Here is a 23,177-nt window from a genome sequence, read left to right as displayed (position 1 = left end):
AAGAGAGAGTCAACTTGAGGCTTATTATAGAAACTCAGTTCCAGTCATCTACGTATAGAGTGACTTCTGCTACTTCATAGTATTCTTCATTATGACAGTTGTGAAACTTGATTAGTTTTTATTGAAAGTTATAACCATGGGTTGTACTTTTATGTTCATAGAAGTTGCAGCAGTGGTAACTGGAGGGCTAAAGAACGGTAGCACAGTGATAAAATAGATCTAAATCTGTCATATTAATGTAATGTGCATTAAGCCCTGGAACAAAGAAAAAAAATGAAAGAGGCCATGAATCATTAACATTCTTTGAAATGTTCTGGGCTGTAAAATCTGGAAGAGTAAAGTCCTTAATCATACTGTAGATACAAACCTCTGACTTAAGTGTCTTTTTGTAGCTCAAGAATGGTGGAAGGCAGGTGGGGTTCATTGGCATTTAAGTGATTATGTAAATAGTTATGAAAGCTGCAAAGTGCCTGGATTGAATTATAAATACAATTTCATTACATTTGATGATAGTTAGCTCCCCAGATTGATAACCGCATAAAAATTGTAAATGCCCTCTATGCTGTCACATTTATTTTAGAGCTATGACTCCCTCCTGTGTAACCCAGCTTCTTCTCTACTGTATTCCCATTCATGCAGCATCTTCTATGGCGTCTGTACAAATTTTTGGAGTGAATAATGCTGTTTCAGGCCCAAAGTGTAGTATTTCCTACCTAAGAAGTGAACAGTATGTTGATAAATTCCAGTGGCTCGTTCCTTTCATGAGGAATCTATTGGAGGTATATTTAGTGCTATGCCTCTAGTTACAATTTATGGATGACAAGGGCATTCCCTTAATTACAGTTTTATGCATAGGAAGAGATTCTTCTGTTTTTACTCTCAGTGAGTAAGTAGTGCTTTACTCCACGGGTAGTTTCCTTAAAAAATGGACTACAGATTCCTAGTCAATGTGAATAAGCAGGCATAGTCTGACCCACTGAAGTTGCGGCAACAATTTAAGTGTAATGTGCTTAACTGATTGATTTATAATTGGTCACACTCAAGACGTATCAATCAGATACTGGGATGACAGATTATTGTTTGGACGCATTTATTATTACTAGAAAGAGTAGATTCATCCCAGTGAATTTCCAATTTACAGAGCACTATTCTTCACAGCATTTAAACAGGTAGTAGGACATGATAGATGTAATATTAAAAAAATTGGAAGCTTTGAATACACTAAGTGAAATATATTAATTTATTATCATCAATCTAATCAGTTGTTTAGTGTTTTGGTGGCTACAATTAACAATTAATACAGACAACTGGAAAAGGTGAATTCTGAATTCCACACTACAAAATGCATTCTGTCTTCGGAGAATAAATGAGGAGAACCTAAAAAAAAATCATATATCAGTGATGGGACTTGAATTCCTGTGGGTTCTTACATGATTACAAAATGTGAAACTGTTCATAATATAATGCATACATAGTATAAAACAATAAAAGCTATGTGTCTAGAAGTATGCTATGTTACCTCAACTTCTATGTATACTGCCAGTAAGGACTGATCAAGATTTTTTCAACAAAACATTTTCAATGGAAAATGCTGGTTTATCAAAATGAAAGCTTTTTGAAGGAAAGGTTGGTTCTGATGAATTTTGCAGCTTGAAAAAATTTTGGAAAGAACTTTTGAAATGGTTGAACATTTCATTCAGTCTGACATTTTTAAAATGAGAAATTCTGTTTTCTGATTGAAAAGCTGTTTTGTTCTGAAGTTCCAGATATCTTGCTTGACTTAATTGATTTTAATTTCTGTCCTGATTCAGGACAGGGAAAATGTCTGAAATGTGAAAATCATTTTCTGTCGAACTCTACTGTAAAGTAGCGCGAAGAGGTACAGTCATAGAAAAGAAAAGAAAAGAAAAAAGAAAATCTACCGCAGACACTATTTCATTGCATCAAATAAATACACCTATTTTGATAGGTGACAGTTGACTGATGCAAGATATTTAGTCCTTTTACCTCCTTCTCCTTGCTTTGCTGTTACTTCCACAATTTTCCCTCTCAATGGGTCACAAAAAACAAATTCAACTCTTCACTTTGTCTAGGAACTGCTTCTTATTTGGCATCCTGCCTGTGTGAAGGCACCAGCACTTTTATAGCCTCTTTTGTGAACATAGTCCCCCCTGGCAGCCAACATGCTAACTCTGCTATGATATATTTCCTTAGAAAAAAACCAAACATACTTATTATCATCTTAATAGCTGAACAACTTAATATGTTAGCCGGCATTACATTTTTTGGTCTAAGATATATTTCTTTTGCTGTCTGTATAAAGTTCTACCGTCCTCTTGAGTTCTATGGGAATTTTGCCTGAATATACAGTGCAATATCATAAACTGTGGAGCTTGTTAATGAAATCATTAAAAAACTTCTACTGAAAGATTTATAGCCTTGTACTCTTTCATTAAGGCTCCACTGAATGTAGAAAGATTCCCTGTAGAATATGTTACAGTCTGATAGCCATGATTAAATAAAAACAATGCTTGATAATAATGACTACTAAAGGTGTGACATTTTTGTGGGTGGTTTCCATATTTATGGCATTGACCATATGCACCATATTGCAGCTATACATTAACATTTACATAGGAAAGTATGGCATAATTAAATTTTATAGCCAATTAAGTTGATGAGTCACTGTCATCTTTTTAAATTACTGTTTGAGATGTTTGAAAATACTGCAAAGAGAAAACTGGTGAAAATCTCAAGAAGAATGAGCCTCACATAAACCTGATTTGCAAATTTCCTCTTGCACTTAGTTATGAAAAAGCTTGATGTAAAATATTTGCTTTAATTACTCCTTGCTAAAGGTCTTTAGCAACTTTGAAGCACAGTGATCCTGTTATCTCATTCTGCCACCTGTTATTAAGAAAACATATATTGCTACTAAAGAACTGTATAAGGAGGATAGATAGTGAGTCTTTCATGTACTGCAGCCCCTGAGGCCCTGCCCTCCAATGTAAACAGCAACCAGCAACCTCCGGGCCCGGAGACGGGAATGTCCTGGGAGTAGAGCCGTGTGTGGCTTGCACAACAGGTCCTGCTGCATGGGGACTCAGCGATGTCTCCGGGAACGGACCGACCATAGCACTTTCCCCACTCAACAGACTAGTGGTCAAGGGGAGTGTCTGGCCACAGAAGGGTCCCTTCATGGGTGGCGGGTGCACCAGAGGCAGCCTGGACCTCCTTGGCACCTGCCCCCCCTCCCCCCCACACCAGGTGCTGCCTCTCACCTGTGGGCATGCCCGTGTGCTGGGTGCTGCACTCTTCGGTGTGTTTGGGGTCAGGTCATCACCCTCATGGCTAGCCCACTTCCAGCCATGGCAGATGCTGGCAGCCCCCTACTCCCTGGGGCCCGGGACTCATCTGGCTTCCCATGAGGCTGGCAGCAGGCTGGTACCCATACCTGGGGGCTGTATGCTGTGTCTGGGTGGTGTACAATACTTGCACATACTTCCTGTGTTTGCTTACCTCACCTTGGCATGTGTGACACATGAGGTAGTCACTGGACAGACCCTTGTTCAGCTCCAAGGGAGCCCACGAGGTGGCCTGGCTGGCAGAGACCAGCTCCAGGTTAATGACCAGGGTGCTGCTACAACCAAGGCTGTGTCTGCCTCCAGCTTCAGCGAGATTTGGGGCTCAAAGGCCTGCTCCTCCTGCTTGTGGTGTTCTGACTGCGGTGGAGGGGCCTCCCATGCCATGTCAGTGGTACAGGCTGGAGGCGATGTGTCCGACCCCCAGGATGCCATGGAGATCTGTGTAATAGGGGTAGGTCCTGCCCTGGAGCATCAGGTAGCCCTGGCTGAGCTCTTTGACTTTGGCCCACACCTGCTCCATGGATCAGGGGGCAGGTGCTGGCCTCTTTCAGTGAAAGCTGTGGCCATGCAGCTGTATATCGGCACATTATGCTGCTTGGTTTTGGGGTCCTGCAGAGTCTCCTCCTCCCCTTACTTCCAACAGGGCCTGGTCCTTGGTCCTGGTCTAGGAGGGGGCCCACCTCTTGGTGTCCTGTGGTGGATCCTGGGAGCCTTTGGTCTGCTCCCTTGAGAGCTCAGGGTAGTCTCAGTGTGGCTGGCTTTTTACCATCGGGAACACTCTCAGGAAAGGAGTGACGGTGAGGGCATGGGGGACTGCACATGGTAGCTCTGCTGCTTCCATGCACTCTGCTTCCTGCCACAGGGCTGACTGGGCTCCCTGTGACTTCAAGAATGACCAGAGGCAGGAACCATAGAGTGCTGCTTGCTGTGGATAGGGTGTCCCCTGGGACACCAGCACGGCACTCTGGTGGCCTTTTCTGTCAACAGAAGGTCCTCTTGAACATCCAGACCCTCTTTTGTCAATGAATCTGTCTCAACAGAGGTGTTCTACTTTGTAGGGAGCAGGGTATGGCTGTCGAGAAAAGTGCTGCTCTCTGTGGAGTTACTATCAACAGAACATGCTTGGTAAACTAGATGCTCCCCAGATTTTGTTGTCAAAATGCCAGTGTAGATATAGCCTGAAAGAAGCTGGGGTATATCACAGCTGCTGCTTTCCATCTTTCACCCCTGTGCCCCGTGCCCCATCCACAAAGCTTGTTACTTTGTCAAAGAAGGATATTAGATTGGGTTGACTTGTGTTGTTCTTGAAAATATATGTTACTTATTCCTTATTACTTTTTACTTTACTTTACTTATTACTTTATTTTTTCTAGGTGCTTAGATATTGTTTCTACACCCATGGTGGCTAGGATAGTGTTTTCTGGTCAGTCATCAATGTATTGCAGTTTTCTCAGAAAGTTAGTGGTGTCTCAGAGATAGCTGGGAGTGCTGGTGGCATAGGGTCTGATGTGAGAGTCCACATAACCAGACAGTCCTTCAGTGAGAGTGCCAAAGCCCGAGATGATGGGGCGTCCAGGATTTCCAGGTTTGTGGATCTTGGGTAGTAAGTAGAATAGCCCTGGATGGGGCTCTAGAGGTGTGTTGGTGTAAATCTGTTCTTGTGCTTGTGTAGGGAGTGTCCTGAGCAGATGGTGTAGTTTCTTAGTGTATTCCTTGGTGGGATCTGAGGAAAGTAGCCTGTAAAATCTAGTATTGGAGAGTTGTGTGGAAGCCTCCTTCTGGTAGTCAGACCTGTTCATGATGACAGTAGCTCCTCCTTTATCTGCCTCTTTGATTATAATGTCAGAGTTGCTTCTGAGGCTGTGGATGGCATTGTGTTCTGCAAGACTGAAGTTTGAGGCAAACAATGCTGTTTCTCCACAATTTCTGCCTGTGCGTGTCGGCGGAAGCATTCTATATATAGGTCCAGACTGTTATTTCTACCCTCAGGAGGAATCCACGTGGAGTTATTCTTCTTGTGCTGCTGGGAGAGTGTCTGTGGAACAGTGTGCTGGTCAGTGTTGTGTTGAAAGTATTCTTTGAGTCTGGGACGGCGAAAGTAGGCTTCCAGATCACCACAGAACTGTATTATGTTTGTGTGGGTGATGGGGCAAAAAGAGAGTCCCTGAGAAAGAGCAGACTCTTCTGCTGAGCTGAGTGTATAGCTGGACAGATTGACGATGTTGCTGGCTGAGTTAGTGGTATCACTGCTGTGGCTCTGTGTGGCAGGCAGGAGTTTAGACAGCTTGCAGTCCTTTTTTCTCTGTAGAGTAGTGAAATGTCTAATGTAAATCTCCTGTCTTATTTTAGTAAAGTTCAGCAGTGTGGAAGTTTGTGTTGAAGGTTGGTATTTTATGAAAGACTCCAGATTTGAGAGCTCTTTTTTGATGTTCTCCTGTTTGTTCTACAGGATGCTGATTAGGTGGTTCCTCAGTTTCTTCGAGAGTCTATGGCATAATCTCTCACTGTAGTCTGTGCCGTATGTAGATTGCAAAGGATTTTTCACTTTTAGTCCAGTTGGTATGATGTCCATTCGTTTGCATTTGGAGAGAAAGATGATGTCTGTCTGAGTTTGTGCAAGCTTCCTTGTGAGGTTGATAGATTTCCACTCCATACGGCTAAATGCAGTGCCTTGCATGGTGTCAAGTATTGGAGGGGTAGCTGTGTTAGTCTGGATCTGTAACAGCAATGAAGGGTCCTGTGGCACCTTATAGACTAACAGAAAAGTTTTGAGCACGAGCTTTCGTGAGCACAGACTCACTTCATCAGATGCTGGACCAGCATCAGCATCTGATGAAGTGAGTCTGTGTTCAAGAAAGCTCATGCTCAAAACTTTTCTCTTAGTCTATAAGGCGCCACAGGACCCTTCATTGCTGTTACGGATCCAGACTAACACGGCTACCTCTCCGATAATAGATATTGTTTGTTTGTTTGCTCCATCATCTTTCTGGGTACCCTGGGTACCAAAGTTAAGGTGACCGTTTTACAATTCTGTGGATTATCCTTATTCACCATTTTATGGATAGCTACTATATTTGCACTATTCCAGTCCTCTGAGATCTTTCACATCCTCCATGAGTTCTCAAAGGTTGTCACAAATGGCTAAGAGATCTCCTCAACCGGTTCCTAAAGTATTCTAGGATGCACTTCATCAGCCCTTGCTGATGTTGACATGTAACTTGTCTAATTCTTAATTTGTTTTTTTTACCATTTTAGCCTTAGATGCTGTCTCATTTACATTGATATTCATTATGTTGGTCATCCAATCACTGATAATTTTCCTGCAAAAAATTAAAACAAAAAAAAACACTTAACACTTTGGCCATTGCTGTGATTTTCTATTATGTCTTTCCCTACTCCCTGAAAAATGGGCCTAGCCTGTGGTTGGTTGTCTTCTTTAATAAAACTTTTTCATGTTATCCTTTATATTCCTAGTTAGTTTAATCTTGTTTTGTACCTTGATCTTTCTAACATTATTCTTAATTGCTAGGTTTGTTTTCAACATATAATCATCCTTTGTACTTTGACCTAGTTTCCACTTTTTGTCTGACTTTTTTGAGTTGCAGATCATTGAAGATTTTTTGGTTAAGTTAGGGTGGTTTCTGACTATACTTCCTACCTTTCCTGCTCAGTAATAGTTTGTCCTTGTGCAGTTAATAATACTTCTTTACAACACAACCAGTTCTCTCGAGTTTTTTTCCTTAAACCTGCTTTCCGTGTGTTTTACCTACTAATGCTCTGAGTTTACCAAAGTTGGCCTTTATGAAGTCCACTGTCTTTCCTATGCTGTTTTCCCTCCTCTGTCGCTTCATAATTGCTTTCTCCCAAGCTATCTTCCACTTTTAAATTCTCAGCCAGTTTCTTTCTGTTTGTCAGAATCAAATCTAGACTAGCCTTTCCCATAGATGCTTTCTCAACCTTCTGTAATAAAAAATTGACTCTGGTGCATTCCAAGAATTTGTCAGATAGACTATGCTCAGCTGTGTTATTTTCCTAAGAGATGTCTTGGTAGCTACAGTTCCCCATCACCACCAGCTTCTGTGTTTTGGATGATTTTGTTAGTTGTTTAAAAACAGCATCACGTGCCACTTGTTCTTAGTTAGCTGCATTTTGCCCATCTCAACCACCCATATTTCAGCTACATCATATGATCCATATGTGGCACTCATTTCGTTTGCATTTTTCCTATTGAAAATGGAGTATCTATGGAAAAAAGAATCAAATAAAATAAGATACATGATTCTCAATTGAATGAATAACTCAGTGCTAAATATAGGGGAAAAGACCTCAAAATAGGCATTCTTAAGCACAGAGACAGATGGAAGCAGAACTTGGCAAAAATTCACCTTCTTTTTAACATGTTTAAATAATGTTGATCAAACAATAGATACAGATAAAAATCAAGGTGCTTGCTAAATTTTGTTTAAACCAGAATGGCAGCTGCTGCAAAACTGCCCTATAAATAACAGTAACCAGCTGTTCAATGGGAGTAAGCCAGAAAAAGAGATTTTGGAAATACAAATCTATATCTTTTTTCTGCTCTTCTTGTAATCAAATCTTTTCTCCCACTTCTCAGCCCAGAACTCAAGGTATAGTTTATAAATCTGACCGAGTGCATAATGAATATTAGAGGTAAAACCAGACAACCCTATTTTATTTTCCTTAATTTGTTCCACTGATGGATATCTGGTCCCTAATTTGATCTATCAGTTGACTCTACTTATTCCTGATGTACTCTAGGAAAGTGTATGTGATTTTGCTCTAACTTATGTGCCCTCTCTTTTCTATAGGCTTAGAAAGAATTGCAAGAGATTCACCCTATGAACAAGAAGGAAAGGTCCAGTTTGTAATTGATGCTGTATATTCCATGGCCTATGCACTACACAGCATGCATAAAGATCTCTGTCATGGATATATTGGTCTGTGTCCAAGGATGAGCACAATTGATGGTAAAGAGTTACTTGGTTATATCCGGGCAGTAAACTTCAATGGTAAGTTATAACCATTTTTTTCTTCTTCTCTAAATGTTTCAAAAGTGACAGGGTGTCTTCTATATATAGGATACTTTTCAGGCACAGTGGAAAACACAGGATTAGAAGCAGTTCTCTTTTTAATCAGAAGTGTGAGTTTTTCCACCTGCTTTGAAACCTCATCGTAACATTAAGCTGCCTCTAAAAGAGGCAGAAGTTTAAAAATAAGAGTCTGTCAATCAAACTATTCTGGTGGAAAACAGCTATTATTGAAAGAACTAGGGGACTCATGCAGTCCTACTGACAGCTTAAAGTCCTGTGATGATGTTTGTTCATGCATTCGCTAGGGAATGAATTGTAGAAAATGTCTTTTTGCAAATTATTTTCTTTTAAAATCAGTTACAATAGTGAATAATTTGGAGGCTGCTTAGTATTTACATATTTAACACTTGATTAAATAATTGCTATCTATTCTGGGTCCTGTTCTATTTCATTGTTTTTGATCCAGTGATTTAGCCAATATTAAGCCATGTGTGCTGTTAAAACATCAAAAAAACCAAAAAACAACCACACACACAACAAAAACCCACCACAACAGCATCCTACACTGCATAAAATTGGCTTGCTGGGGATATACTGTTACCATCATTTATGTCATTGTCGGAAGAGATTGATAAAGCATATATTTAATTCACAGGTATGAAATTGAAAAGGGCAGAATGTACTTATGGCAAAACAAAGCAGTCCTGTAGCACCTTAAAGATCAACAATTTTGCTTATTAGCTTTTGTGGGTAAGACCCACTTCATAAGATCTGGAGCAAAAAAGATAATACGTGGCATACATGTCCGCTTTGTCCAATGTACATAGCAGAGGGGCATTGCTGACACATGATGGCATATATCACATTAGTGGAAGTGCAGGTGTATGAGTCCCTGATGGTGTGGCTGATGCAGGTAGGTCCAGTGACCGTGTCTCTAGTATAGATCTGCAGACAGAGCTGGGAAGGGGGTTTGTTGCTGGGTTAGGGTCCAGTGTTAGTATTTCTGTGGTGTGGTGTTTGCCTGGTAGTGAATATTTTCTTAAGATTGGGTAGTTGTCTGTAGGAAAGAACAGGCCTGTCACCCAGGGCATGAGAGAGTGAGGGATCATGTTCCTGTATAGGTTGTAAATTGTCAATAATGCACTGGAGGGGGTTGAGTTGAGGACTATAGGTGATGATAAGTCATTTTCTGTAGTTATTGAAAATGTACATTCTTTCACTAAAGTCATAATTGTTACACATTGCATCTGCCATTGCTGTCAGATGAATTGATACAATGTTCTGTACTGGATTCCCCATCCTCCACTGCACATCGCCATTTGGCTGTAATCCACATACTAGATATGCCTCCTAACCATGCACAGAGTAGCACTGTCTATCACAATATATACCAATGACCTCAGCTGCCAGCCTTTTATAAAACAGCAGAAGGTCATTTTCAATTTAGTTTCCAAGTGGAAGCTGTTTTTGCTTCAGGTAATAAACCAGACCATTAGGTTCATAGGAACTTCGTACATTGTTTGCAACATATTTATTCATTCCTAAAAGGTTTTTCTTTTTCATCCTATGAAATTGTCGAGGAGGGGGAATCCCCATCTCATTCAAGTGAGTTTGAATGATTCTTTAATGATTTCAAAGAAAACCTTGAGCAAAATAGGTAACTGACAAATGGGGAATGTTATGAGGACAAATAATATGTGGTGCATTGTAAGGTTTGCAATGATGTTCCCTGTGTTTCTAATAAATAGTCTTTTGAGTTGGAGTTGTTAAGGCATAAAGAAAGTGATCCATTTTTATGTGACTAGTGTAGAGGTTTAGAATAAAATTATAAACTGTTCATCTTATTTCAAATCACTCTTACCCTAAAGATTAATGGGTATGATTATCTATTCTCCTGATGGTCACTCAATAATGAGTAGGACGTCTTCATGTCACCCTCCTAGTTGTAAGTCCATTTATGGCTGATCAGCCCAATTCTGGAGCCACAGAGCTTATTACAGAAGAGGCAGGTGTTGGTAGCTGTTGGAGGGGTGTGCGGCAGTTTTTGATGCTCCTGTCTTCTTCTCTGCCTGTTCTCATCAGCGCTATGGCAGGACCTCTCAAATTGCACCATCCCTTCACAAATTATTGTTCTCCACTGGGGATGGTCTTGGGCAAGGTTCTCCCAAATGTCAACGCCGATGCTGCACTTTTTCATGTGTGCCCTTCCCCCAACTCGGAAAACGGAATCTGTTTTGGGAGGCACTGATCAAATGTCCAAACCACATGACCAGTCCAACGAAGTCGTTGATGAATGATGATGGCTTTAATGCTGGTCATGTTCAACTCTTTCAGGAGGCTAACGTTCATGCACCTATCCTCCCAAGAGATATTTAGGATTCTCCTGAAGCAGCGTTGATGACACTGTTCAAGTGCCTTCAAATGACACTTGTATGTTGTCCAGGTTTTACATGTGTACAGTAGTGTTGAAACAACCACTGCACAATGTACTAGGAGCTTTATCTTGGGATAGATGCCTCTGTTCTTGAAGACCCTCTGTCTCAGGCGGGCAAAAGCAGAGCTTGCATAGCTCAAACGATGCTGGATTTCCGCATCAATGTCACCTTTAGTAGAAAGATGACTTCCAAGGTATGGGAAGTGCTTCCCATTTTCCAGCAGTTCTCCATTGACTTCAATAGAAGGTACATGAGATTGTACCTTGATCTTTTTGATGCTCAGTGTGAGGCCGAGATTCTTATACGCTTCAGCAAAAGCACTTGAGATGATCTGAAGGGCTGTAGGAGAAAAAGCAACAACCATGTTGTCATCCTCATACTGGAGCTCCATGATCAAGATTGTGGAGGTCTTGCTTTTAGATTTCAGTCTCCTGAAATTTGAAAAGCTTTCCATTCTATAGTCAATCTCCATGCTGTCTGGAAGCTTGCCATCAATGAGGTGAGGGTCATGGTTATGAAGATGCAGCACTGTGATGGGGCAATGATGCAGCCTTGTTTGACTCCCATTTTGACCTGAAAGGGGTTGCTTTGGGCTCTGTTGTTTCTCAATACTGCAGCAGTCATGTTGTCATGAAGCAGTCTCAAGATACTAATGAATTTTTTGGGGCAGCTGATTTTTGAAAGGATAGTCCACAGGGTGCTACGGTGGACTGACTTGAATCCTTTGATCAGGTTGATGAGACTCATGTGTAAGGCTTGGTTTTGTTTGCAACATTTTTCTTGCGGTTACTGGGCAGTAAAGATCATGTCTGCTCAGAATGGTTGGAAGCCACACTGGGAATCTGTGAGAATTTCTTCTGAGAGTATCAGGGGTTGGTTTGCAAGTATTCAAGCTAAGATTTTCCCTGCCGTTGCCAGGAGGGACATGCCATAATAGTTTCCACAGCCCTAACTGTTACTCTGATTGAAGAGACTGAGGACTTCTGTCTACTTCGTTGTCTTGTTGATCTTCGTTGCTTTGATGGCAGCTTGGATCTCACTCAGGGTAGGATATGTTGCAAGATCATCCCTAGGATCTTATACTGGTTTAGTCTATATACTATATTCTGCAAACATTTGGTCTGTGGAATTCACATTGAAGTCAGACAAATATTAGTGTGTAGCAGGATTTGACGACCAAATTTAGCTTTTTCCCTAGTTGTTGAATTCCTCTAGGAGTTGGAACTGATATAGTTCTGAGAAAACTGTGTAGGGAGAAGGTGGACACAAGACTGTGTGGGCCAGTGACAGAAGATATGTTTTTGTATGATTCCTTTCGTCACTTAACTGTTGTAGCCTTAGCAGCAGAGGAAGGTGCCTAAGGGCCTGAAGCAGCTACAAAATTGGTCTGGAGAGGTCTCAATCACTGGAAAAGATCTACAGCTTCTGAAGAAGGTAGCTGGCCTCTTCCTGCCTTGCGTGCAGCACTCACTTTGGTCAGTATCACATCTCAGACAGCTTCATGGTCCTTTTCCTGCGTCTGAGAGTAATGTGCACGAGAAACATTAGTGTGTGACCTGCAGGAATTTAAAAGTAACAAAGTTCCCATCCTAGTAAGCTGAAAATGAAGCTTCATGTGCACTCCCATTGGAATTGTTAGCTTCCATGTACCATTGCCTGGCAGTCTTTGATTCTAGAAAGCTTAAAAATAAATGTTGGAGCTGGTCATAGGGAACACAGTCTGTCATAAAAAATTGGTTAAATACATTAATAAGGAGATAGGTAGACAAGGAAAAGCAGGGATGGCACTTATCTCTAAGTAATTTTGCTAGCCTTTTATTTGTGAGGAGGTCACCATGACGTCACTATTGGGAGGTATCTTCTCATTCAGACAAAATACAGTGACCTCCTCATGGAGGAGTCTTGTAGTTCCTATGGGGAGCCAAATGTACAAAAGATGGTATTTTAGTTGAGTTCTAAAAATCGCCAAATTCCATTTGGTAAATAATGTATAAACACACAAAAAAATTAGAAAAAAAAAGGCAGAAAGTTAGAGCCTTATCTTGAAGGATCTCCCATGCAGAGCTCCCACTGATTTCAGGTGACCCTTCCTACTGGTAAGGCCAACTGAATCAGGCCCTGTTTTGCAATAATGCAGCAATTAGCAATCTCCAGGGACAATGAGAATTTGACCAGCCAGGTAGATAATTTTTTTAGTTTGGCTTTAGAGTATCCCTGCTTTGTTCTGTTCAGCCTGTTCATCCAGATCTTGGGTCAATTTCTCCTCTCTAGTACTCTCATGAAATCATATTGATCTCAGGGAAAGTTCCTGGATGTAACTGCCATGAGTAGATTGCCACACCATGTCTTATAGGCATGGCTTTATTAAAACTGATTAACCATAATGAATGATATGAAGAACACGTCCATAGCTTCCAGAAAGCTTTGATGGACATAGAAGAATATAACTTTCTGTTAGCTGGTGATAATTGTTTACCTTTTGAATGAAGGTAATCAGTTTTAAAAGTGCTTGTTTTTATGCCTCTTCATTTACTTATTTTTACTTGCAAAGAATTTTTCCCCAGGAGGATCCAATCCATGCAATAGCCTGTGACACTTTCATGACAACAAGATCATCATAATCTCCAAAGCAAAGCGTATTGATGTAATTGATATGACATTAGTTTCTGCTTAGTTGAACTTCCACAAGCTACATTTTTAACCCTGAATATCACATAGTAGAATGTGATCTTAATGGGGACAGCACTTTTACACCTGTAATGGGAATGAGGAAATTTGACAGATGGATCACCTTCTGCATATGATTCCTTTTAATGACTCATTCAACATTTTCTGGGGTGCATGTGTGGATTGTTGTTATTTCTATTATTATATGTTGTTCTTTGAACACCTAGTAGTCAAAGCAAGCAAGCTATATTGAAAGTAAAATCAATTAATTTTCATATATACTTTCCAGAGTGGTAGCCATGATAGTCTGTTTCAGCAAAAACAAGGAGTGCTATGACACCTTAAAGACTAATAAATTTATTCTGCATCAGTTTTCATGGGCTGGAGCCCACTCCATCAGATGAATTTGATGAATTAGGCTCCTGCCCTCTTAATTCTCCCTGAGCTGGATCATCCATGTTGTTATTTTTAACACACTAGGCCAAGCCCTGCAAGTGCGAGTCTGTCTGTCTGGGTTGGAAGTGTTGTTCCCAGCTGCAGTGTAGACATGCCCTCAGTGGCTATCTAAAATGGTGAAAAACGGTGCTTGCTGGGCTCTTTAACCACTCTTCTCTTCACAGCCCCCAGTTCCTGTACACAAACTTGAGAGGGAACTAACAGCTCCAATACAATATATCCCTGGGTCCTTCCTGGGTTACTGCTGACCCAGCCACTAGCAGTATGTGTCCTGCAAAAGCCACGCTGCTCAGAAAGGTGGAACCAATCAAGACGCATAGAGGCAGACACAACCTGTTCCTGTAGCTTGTGTCTTCATAAAATGATGGGTTCTTCACAATGGATCCTCAAGGAACAAAAGTTGGAAGTTCTCACTATCAGTGATTATTCAAGTCTTCATGTCAAATACCCACAAAGAACTGATTAACAGAAAAGTCCATAAGGAGAACCTCTTCCTGCCTTCTTCACTATTTCCCTCTTATAGTTTTTTTTCCTGTCCAGAGTAAATATTCCAGTCCAGTCTTTTGATATAAAATTTCTTATGCTGTTCTCGCCAGTGTTTCTGCTCCAACATAAAGAATATCTTTGTTCTGATATGTTGTTTTCTTTATTTTTTTAAAGCAAAGACTTGATCTTTATTTGAATATATTCTACTCTTTGGCTATGGTCCCACTATCCCCTCCTTTCGGAGGGGGCATGGTATTGAGCCTCTTCGGCAGATGCTAATGAAGTGCTGCTATGAATATGCAGTGCCTCATTAGCATAATGGCAACCACACACGCTTTGAAAGTGCCGGTTTTGAAATGCATGCCGCCCGTGTAGCCAGGGGCCTTTTGAAATGACCCCCTGATTTCAAAAGCCCCTCATTCCCATCAGACTCCCCCTGATCCTAGAATACATCATGCCGGGAGAGCAGCTCAGACCTTATAGAGGAGTAGGGCTCTCCCAGACTACAGCATGTGCATGGAAGGGATTCAGGGTTCTGAGGCCCCTTTACTCCTAAACTTCCAACTTCCTCTGCTCACTTGCACATTTTTCAGTTTCTCCTTTCTTCTCCCCTTCTGCCCATGTGAGTGACATAATTAAACCTACCTCCTTTGCCAATGTTGAGCAGGTTTTAGAAAAGCTATTTATTTCAGGAGGCTGTATCTCATAGGACCCCATATTTTGATTACCTCTCCACTATAATACAGTAAAGTGGGAACAGGAGGTTGCTGGATATTCAAATTTTCTGGATAATAGAGAGGTAAACCTAGAAATGCATAACACTAAAGAAAAACAAGACTAGAAATTAAGAAACAAACAAAAATGTATGCAGAATACTATATTTACCAACAAGAGTAGTACAGTACATTGAAAACTTATACTGTATTTGCTGTATTTATTTGTATTTACTTTCACTATACTGTACTTACAGAAAATGAAAAATTTACTTATGGTTAAAATACCAGTTATTTGAGAGTCCTGGAAGACAGAATACCAAATATGAGTTTACTGTAACATGCACAATGATATAACTGTAATATGACATAAAATCATCTTACATAACACTTCTTTAGTATCATCATTTCAAAACAATTTTGCTAGTTGGTATTGCACAAAATAAACAAAGAGGGCAAGGAAGTATCTTTATTGAAGCAACGTCTTATGCCGAGACAGAAGTTGTTCCAATAAGAAACATTATCTCACCCACCTTGTCTCGCTAATGTCCTGGGACTGACATGGCTAATGCAACATTGTTATACACACAATTAGCAGGGGAATTTGAAGGGCGCAGTTCTGGAAGGTGCTAGATCTTTGAAGTGATGAGGAGGCAATCATAACCTTGGAACATAAACATTTTTGAGGACATTTTGAAATATTATTCATCAGTGATTAATTTGTGAACCTCCAGCCACACACATAGGAGAAGCAAAAGGTGGCTGCAATGCATGTTTCTTTTGGGCAATGATAGTTGGAGCGAAGTGCATGAACAGACATATACTGACGTATAAGTGAACATGAACAGTTGAAGCTGGGTTTGAAATCAGACTCTAATGTGCAAAGAACACCACTTTGAAAAAGAAATATTGAGGAAATCATAGTTGTAAAGCAAGAAGGTTCTTAACTTGCTTTTTTTAAAGAAGAAAACCTAGCACAATAGAAGAATTAATCCACATGATACATGAGGCCTATTGTTGCAAGATTCCAGGTGCCTTCTGGAGGTGCTGAATAACCTCAGCTCCCAATTAAATTAATAGCAGAAGATATTTAGCATTTCACGTGACTGGGCTCTGTGGTGAGATTTTCCAATCCATGTGCATATTTAGGAGTACATGTTCCATTGAAAATCAGTGTGCTCCCATTTCACTGAGACTCTTTGGAAAATCCAGCTCTGGAGGAGTTACTGTTACAGAGATAAATGTTTGGTGTGGTAGTTCTGGGCACCGAGAGCCTATGTTTTTAAAGGGTCTTATTGATATTGATGGTATTGAGTTGTAGTTCTTTATTCCTGGTGCCCACAGCCCTATTATGTTAGATACTGAAGAGTTTATAATCTAAATCTAAAATGAGGGACCGTATTTGGGTACAAGAGGCAGATGGGAGACCACAAGGAAACAGGGAAAAGGATCATCCTTATTGTGCTTGCTGGCTTGTGCCAAACATCAGTTGAATCAGCCAGTACTGCGGACACTGAACAAGTAAAGGCAAACCCGAGGACCACAGAATGATAAAGAAGCAGGGAGGAGGAAAGTCTATTAGCGACAGTGCTGACACCTGTGATGTTATCACCAATCCATAGGTGATGGGTGGTAGGGTTTTTTTTAAATTTTTTTAGCCCCAGCTTTGGACTCAGTTGCTTACACAAGAATCTTAGCTGTAATTGGTGGGATTGTTTGTTTGTTTTCCTTTGCTTTTTAAGTCTCTAGTGTTTATGGTTACAGAGAAGTTGAAAAGTATGACTTGTGTGTAAACTGAAAACACAAATACCACAGGGGAAATAAAAAGAGCTCCATATTTAATATTTTAAATCTCATTTGTGTTATTTTGGGGTGGGTTTGACTTGATTTTGGAGTGTTTGAGACAGGCAATTCTGTATCAGGCTTTTCTTTTCACTAGATAAGAGCGAGGTGGTATTATTATAATTTCTAGCTTGTAACAGAAGACTGACATCCAGCTTTTTTGTCCTTCTGTGCTAAGTTGGAAAAAGGAACAATTAGAGTTTTGATAATCTTATTGGAAATATGAAAGCAGGTGATTTCAAATATCATTAAATTCTGACATGCAAACTATTATAATGGGATTAATCCAGCTGATTATGCAAGAGGTAATACTGCTCAGTGGTCTGTGTGTGTGTGTTGCTAGTTTTATGTAACCTATGGCTGTAAACTCATATGGTGGACATAGTTTGGAAATACTATGATTCTTAGCTATCTAATGGTCTTAGATGGGTGTACAATAAGTTGCTAGAGAGCCATACATTATAAAACATGCTAACTCTTAAGATAGATATGAAAAGCAGCATTAATTATATGCAAAATAATCTATCTAGCTATCCAGCTATCTATGGTATATTTCATATCATGGAGGAGCAGTGTCTAACTCTCTCAGCAGCTGTTTAATACTTGATGTATAGAGAAGAAGCAAGAGAGAATAGTCCTTACAGGTTCCGGTGAGCATGTAAAACCTGAAATGTCTACCTTAGTCATCACTGGAGATGCAGCCAGGTGAAAATACACTTTCCCTATGTAATCACTAAATCCTCACATCTTTAAAGAGCAGTGAACATTAATCCCACCTAATCTGTAGAGAAGATTTCTGAGAATGAAATGGATGCATCCTTAATGACATCTTTTTCTATCTTTGTTTCTTAGGCAAATTTAAGAAGTGTCTTATTCAGGCTGGGCACAATTCTCTGAGGTTCTCAGTTCTTTACAGATGCTGAGCATTCTTCATTCTGAAATGAGGGATCTCAAGATGTTTCAGGACAAAATTTATTGTTAGCAAAGTGCCTAAGTGATAGTTTAATTTGGAAGAATCCTCTCAAACAATTCTAATCCCATTAATCGAGCAAGCAGGGATCATACAGTATGTTATTTTTCCCATGTACTTATCTAAATCCTAACATAAGAACTGCCATATTGGGTTAGAGACCAATGGTTCATATAGCTCATTATCCAATCTCCTAACAGTAACTAATGCTGGGTGATTTAGAGGGAATGACCTGAACAGGTGATCCTGATCTTGGCCTTCTTTGCTTGGGGTTGACTAAGTGTTATGTGAAGAAATATTTCCTTTTTATTTTAACTTGATGCCAGTTACTTTCATCTGGTGACTGCTAGTTCTTGTGTTGAGAAGGTGTAAATAACATTTCCTTAGGTACTTTCTCAGCACCACTCATGATATTATAAACCTCTATCATATCCCCCAGCTGTCATATCCCTGTTACAGAGAAAAGAAATCACAATGAAAAAATGAATGAAAATCAATGAGATTTTGGCTAAGGACATAAAGTAATGTAAATAAACCTTCATTTATGGGTCATTTAATAAAATGCTAATGATTAACGGATAGGTGACCATTTCAACAAAAATGAATAGCCATCCTTTAAGGGGGTAACCAACAGTGAAATAAACTTGACAGCTCTTCTCAGATTCCTTTCCTAAGAGGAAAATTGCAGCTTCTCAGTCTGAAAGCAAATGGCAGAGAAATCAGGCAGACTTAATTCTCTTGAGCAACAATTACAAAGGGAAGTAGAAAAAATGATAATAAATGGAACAAACAAAAACATGGGCCAGTTGTGGGTTATTCTTTGCTGTATAGACATACTCCATCTCCTAAGGCAGTTTGAGGTTGTGCTCAGTCTCACTCTGGCAGCTCCTGCGACGACATTGGTGCCAAGCTGTACTGGCTTTTGCCTTTCCCTTGGATTAAATCAGTGGTGTGGAGAGGGGGAACCTGCTGCTGGGCATCAGCTGGTTCTTCAAACTTACTTGCCCAGGCCTGTGCCCTGGAGAGGACACTCCGGCATCACTTTCTGAGCGGTGACAGAACACAGGAAGCAGCAGTTACTGGTATTAAGCCACTGCACTTGACTGGCGTAGAGTGAGGCACCAGGGGTTGCTTCCGACGGTGGGAGAGGTCTTCGGATCTCATTGGGCAGCTACGGCCCACCTCAAGCTGGGCAGCCCCCAGCCAAGGAGGTGCTGCCTCACCATGGTCCACTTGCTCCACTGGGTGTGTGGGGCTTCGGGAATCACCGACAGGTGGATCGTTAACCTTACACCAGGTAAAACAAACAAGCAACAAAATAATCCAGCCTTCAGGCTGGGCACATGGAATGTAAGGACCGTGACTCCAAGCCTTACGAAAGACCTACAGAGCATTAGTAACTCCCGGAAAACAGCAATCATTAACAACGAGCTGAGAAGACTGCGGATGGACATCGTGGCTGTCCAGGAAACAAGGCTATCATCCTCTGGATGTGTCAGGGAGAAGGACTTTTCCTTTCTTTGGCACGGGAAGCCTCCAGAAGAGACCAGGGAACAAGGTGTTGGCTTCACAATCAGAAACAGCCTAGTTGGCTCAGTCATACCACCAAATGTGGGAACTGAGACAATGCTGAAAATCCAACTTCAAACACCAGTGGGCATGGTCAACATCTTCAGCGTCTATGCGCCTACTTTAACTTCTGCTCAGGAAGTTAAGGACAAGTTCTATGATGAACTTAGCATTGCCATCAGTGAGGTACCTTCCCATGAGCCGCTATTCATCCTTGGTGACTTCAACACCAGAGTTGGCAGCGACCACCACAGCTGGCCATCCTGTCTGGGACAGTTTGTAACAGGGAAGATGAATGAAAATGGACAGCGCCTCCTTGAACTCTGCTCCCAACATGACCTCTGTGTAACCAATACCCTCTTCAACGTCAAACCCCAGCACAAAGTTTCGTGGCGACACCCAAGATTGAAACATTGGCACCAGCTTTACCTCGTCCTCACAAAATGCAGCCATTTAGGTAATGTCAGGGTGACATGTAACTACCACAGCGCAGACTGTGACACTGACCGCTTGCTCGTGTGTAGTAAGGTGCACATCCAGCCGCAAAGATTCTTTCACTCCAAAAAGGAAGGGAGGCCGCGCATTGACACTGGCAAGACTTGTGATCCTTCAAAAGTATGTGAGTTTGTCCAAGCACTTGAAAAGGCCTTGCCCCGCCCAGATGACACTGATATCAGCAAGAGATGGGAACAACTACGGAACACTATCTATAATACTGCGATATCTACCTTTGGGAAGAAGACAGTCAAGTCTGCTGATTGGTTTGAAGCCCACACAGAAGTGCTGACGCCCCTGATTGAGAAGAAGAGACAGGCACTGGCTGCATACAGGTCCTCTCCCAGTAAGGTGAACCTGCAGGGGCTCCGGTCTGCTTGGAGTCAAATGCAGCAGGTTGCCTGGCGGTGTGCCAATGATTACTGGCTCCATCTCTGCTCCAAGATTCAGCAGGCTGCGGACACTGGTAACATGTGAGCAATGTATGATGGGATCAAGTAGGCCATTGGTCCATCACAAAGAAAGACTGCCCCACTTAAGTCAGCCACAGGCGAGGTCTGGAAGGACTAAGCAGATGGAACGCTGGGTGGAACACTACTCACAGTTGTACGCCAGAGAGACCATAGTTACAGAGGGAGCCCTGAATGCCATCGAGCCTCTGCCCACCATGACTGAACTCGATGCTGAGCCCACCTTGGAGGAACTCAGTGACGCGCTAAAAGCACTCTCTTCTGGAAAAGCCCCAGGGAAAGACAGTATTCCCTCAGAGATCCTCAAATGCGCCAGCGGTACCCTAGTTTCAGAGCTGCATGGAATACTTTGCCAATGCTGGAGAGAAGGTAGCATACTGCAAGATATGAGGGATACCAACATTGTTACTGTCTACAAGAACAAGGGTGACAAAAGTGATTGTAACAATTATCACGGCATCTCCCTTCTCAGTACCGTGGGGAAGCTATTTGCACGTGTTGTTCTGAAGAGGCTCAATGTTCTTGCGGAGAGAGTTTACCCTGAGTCTCAGTGTGAGTTCAGAGCTGAACGGTCCACCATAGACATGGCTTTCTCTGTTAGGCAACTACAAGAAAAGTGCAGGGAGCAGAACAAACCTCTGTATGTTGCCTTCATCGACCTGACCAAGGCATTTGACCTTGTCAGCAGAAAAGGTCTGTTCGCGATTCTGGTTAAGATCGGCTGTCCCCCAACTCTGCTCAGCATTATTAGGGCCTTCCATGAAGGCATGAAGGGGACCATCGTATATGATGGATCCACATCCGAACCCTTTTAGATTCTGAGCGGAGTGAAGCAGGGGTGTGTGCTGGCTCCAACACTGTTTGGTATCTTCTTTGCAGTTTTGCTCAAATATGCTTTCGGAACTGCTACAGAGGGCATCTCTCTCTGCACGAGAACGGACGGCAACCTCTTCAAACTGTTGAGGCTTAGGGTGAAGACCAGGGTGCTTACGAAGCATCTAAGGGAGTTCCTTTTTGCTGCTGATGCAGCTATTGCTGCTCACACTCAGCAGGAACTGCAGTCACTCATAACTCGCTTTGCGGATGCATGCATGGAATTTGGCCTCAGAATCAGCTTAAAGAAGACCCAGGTGATGGGCCAAAACGTGGGTCAGGAGCCATCTATCAGCATGCTAGACTACGAACTGGAAGTCGTCCATGAGTTCGTGTACATAGGCTTGACGATCTCGGACAACTTGTTACTTGATAGCGAGATCAACAAGCATATTGGAAAAGCCACCACAATGTTCTCCAGGCTGACGAAGAGAGTATGGGCTAACAATAAGCTCACTGTACACACCAAGGTGCAGGTCTACACAGCCTGTGTTTTGAGCACACTGTTGTACACCAGTGAAACATGGACTTTGCGCTCAAAACAAGAGCAGCAGCTCAACACATTCCACATGCACTGCCTTAGGCGCATACTTGGTATCTCATGGCAGGACAAGGTCCCCAATAGCGCAGTGCTTGAGAGGGCAGGTACCACCTCCATATTCACCCTTCTCAAACAGAGGTGTATGCGCTGGCTGGGCCATGTCTCACGCATGACGGATGGCCGAATACCGAAGGACCTCCTCTTCAGCAAACTGGCGTCTGGAAAGAGGCCAAAAGGGCAATGTAAATTGCACCACAAGGACGTGTTCAAGCATGACCTCAGCGCTCTCTCTATCAGTGTGAACACCTGGCATTCGCTCACCTCAGACAGGCATGCCTGGAAACAGGGAGTGAAGGAAGCTCTTGCTATGTATGAAACTACCTTGGTGAAGGAAGCAGAAGACACGAGAGCCCTCAGGAAGATCTGTGCCCGTGACACCAGAGCGACATCTGCCTACTGCTGCTCACAGTGCGGAAAGGACTGCCACTCCCGCATTGGATTGCACAGCCACAGAAGACGCTGTTTGAATCAGTCCAACTGGGGCGCAAACCCATGATCCCTTGGGATCGAGGGATGCCTACTGTAGACATACTACTATGATGAAGCACTTATACTTTGTGTTAAATGCCTGAATAGTGCTAGTGGGGAACCAGGGAGAATGACTATACGGACTGTTGGCTGAAGCATCAATGTGTGATGTTCACGTCCCTGAGCTAATGAATATTATGTTATTGATACAAAATGAAACAGCTTCCACAGAAGACAGTAACATTTTGTTCGACCTGAAAATGATGATTTTTAATTAACTGAAAACTCTGAAAAAATATTACAATCGGTTCAGATTGAATGGATTTTTTTTTCATTTTTTGGAACTGCCAGTGAACTGAACAATCATCCAGCTATCAGCTGTGATCTCAAGTGAGACCAAGTGAAAAGGACCTAACCAAACAATATGACCCATCCAGGAAACAAAGGCAACATTTACAAAAGCTCCTAAGTGACTCAGGGGCTTTTCACAACAATTTTCCCAAGGGTCTAATTCCTGCTCTAATGACAGAAAGGAGTCTGCAAGCTGGATTCTTGGCTCTCTTGAGGATTCCTTTAGGGTAAAAGAATGACTCTAGTGTAAGATATTCTACATGGTGTTGAATTAATATAGCTGGCCCAATGCTATTGCCACCTTCTTTAAATCAGCTTCCAGTGGTGTTGGACAGAGTTTTGCTTTGTCCTGCCTGTCCTACTTG

The 23,177-nt window shown here is 41.8% G+C and overlaps 1 protein-coding gene across 1 annotated transcript in view; it reads left to right on the top strand.

Moving 5' to 3' along the window:
* The window catches only part of GRM8 (glutamate metabotropic receptor 8), a 531,151-nt gene that overhangs the window by 316,544 nt on the left and 191,430 nt on the right, over positions 1 to 23,177 (top strand). The window contains exon 6 of the mRNA XM_074984122.1: positions 8,195 to 8,395. Coding sequence (XP_074840223.1) covers positions 8,195 to 8,395 — 201 coding nt within the window. The remainder of the gene's footprint in view (positions 1 to 8,194; positions 8,396 to 23,177) is intronic.

This window comes from Carettochelys insculpta, chromosome 1 (assembly GCF_033958435.1).
Source record: "Carettochelys insculpta isolate YL-2023 chromosome 1, ASM3395843v1, whole genome shotgun sequence".
In the NCBI taxonomy this organism is placed as follows: domain Eukaryota; kingdom Metazoa; phylum Chordata; order Testudines; family Carettochelyidae; genus Carettochelys; species Carettochelys insculpta.
The sequence above is the reverse complement of the archived record's forward strand: the minus strand, read 5'-3'. Positions and strand labels throughout refer to the sequence as shown.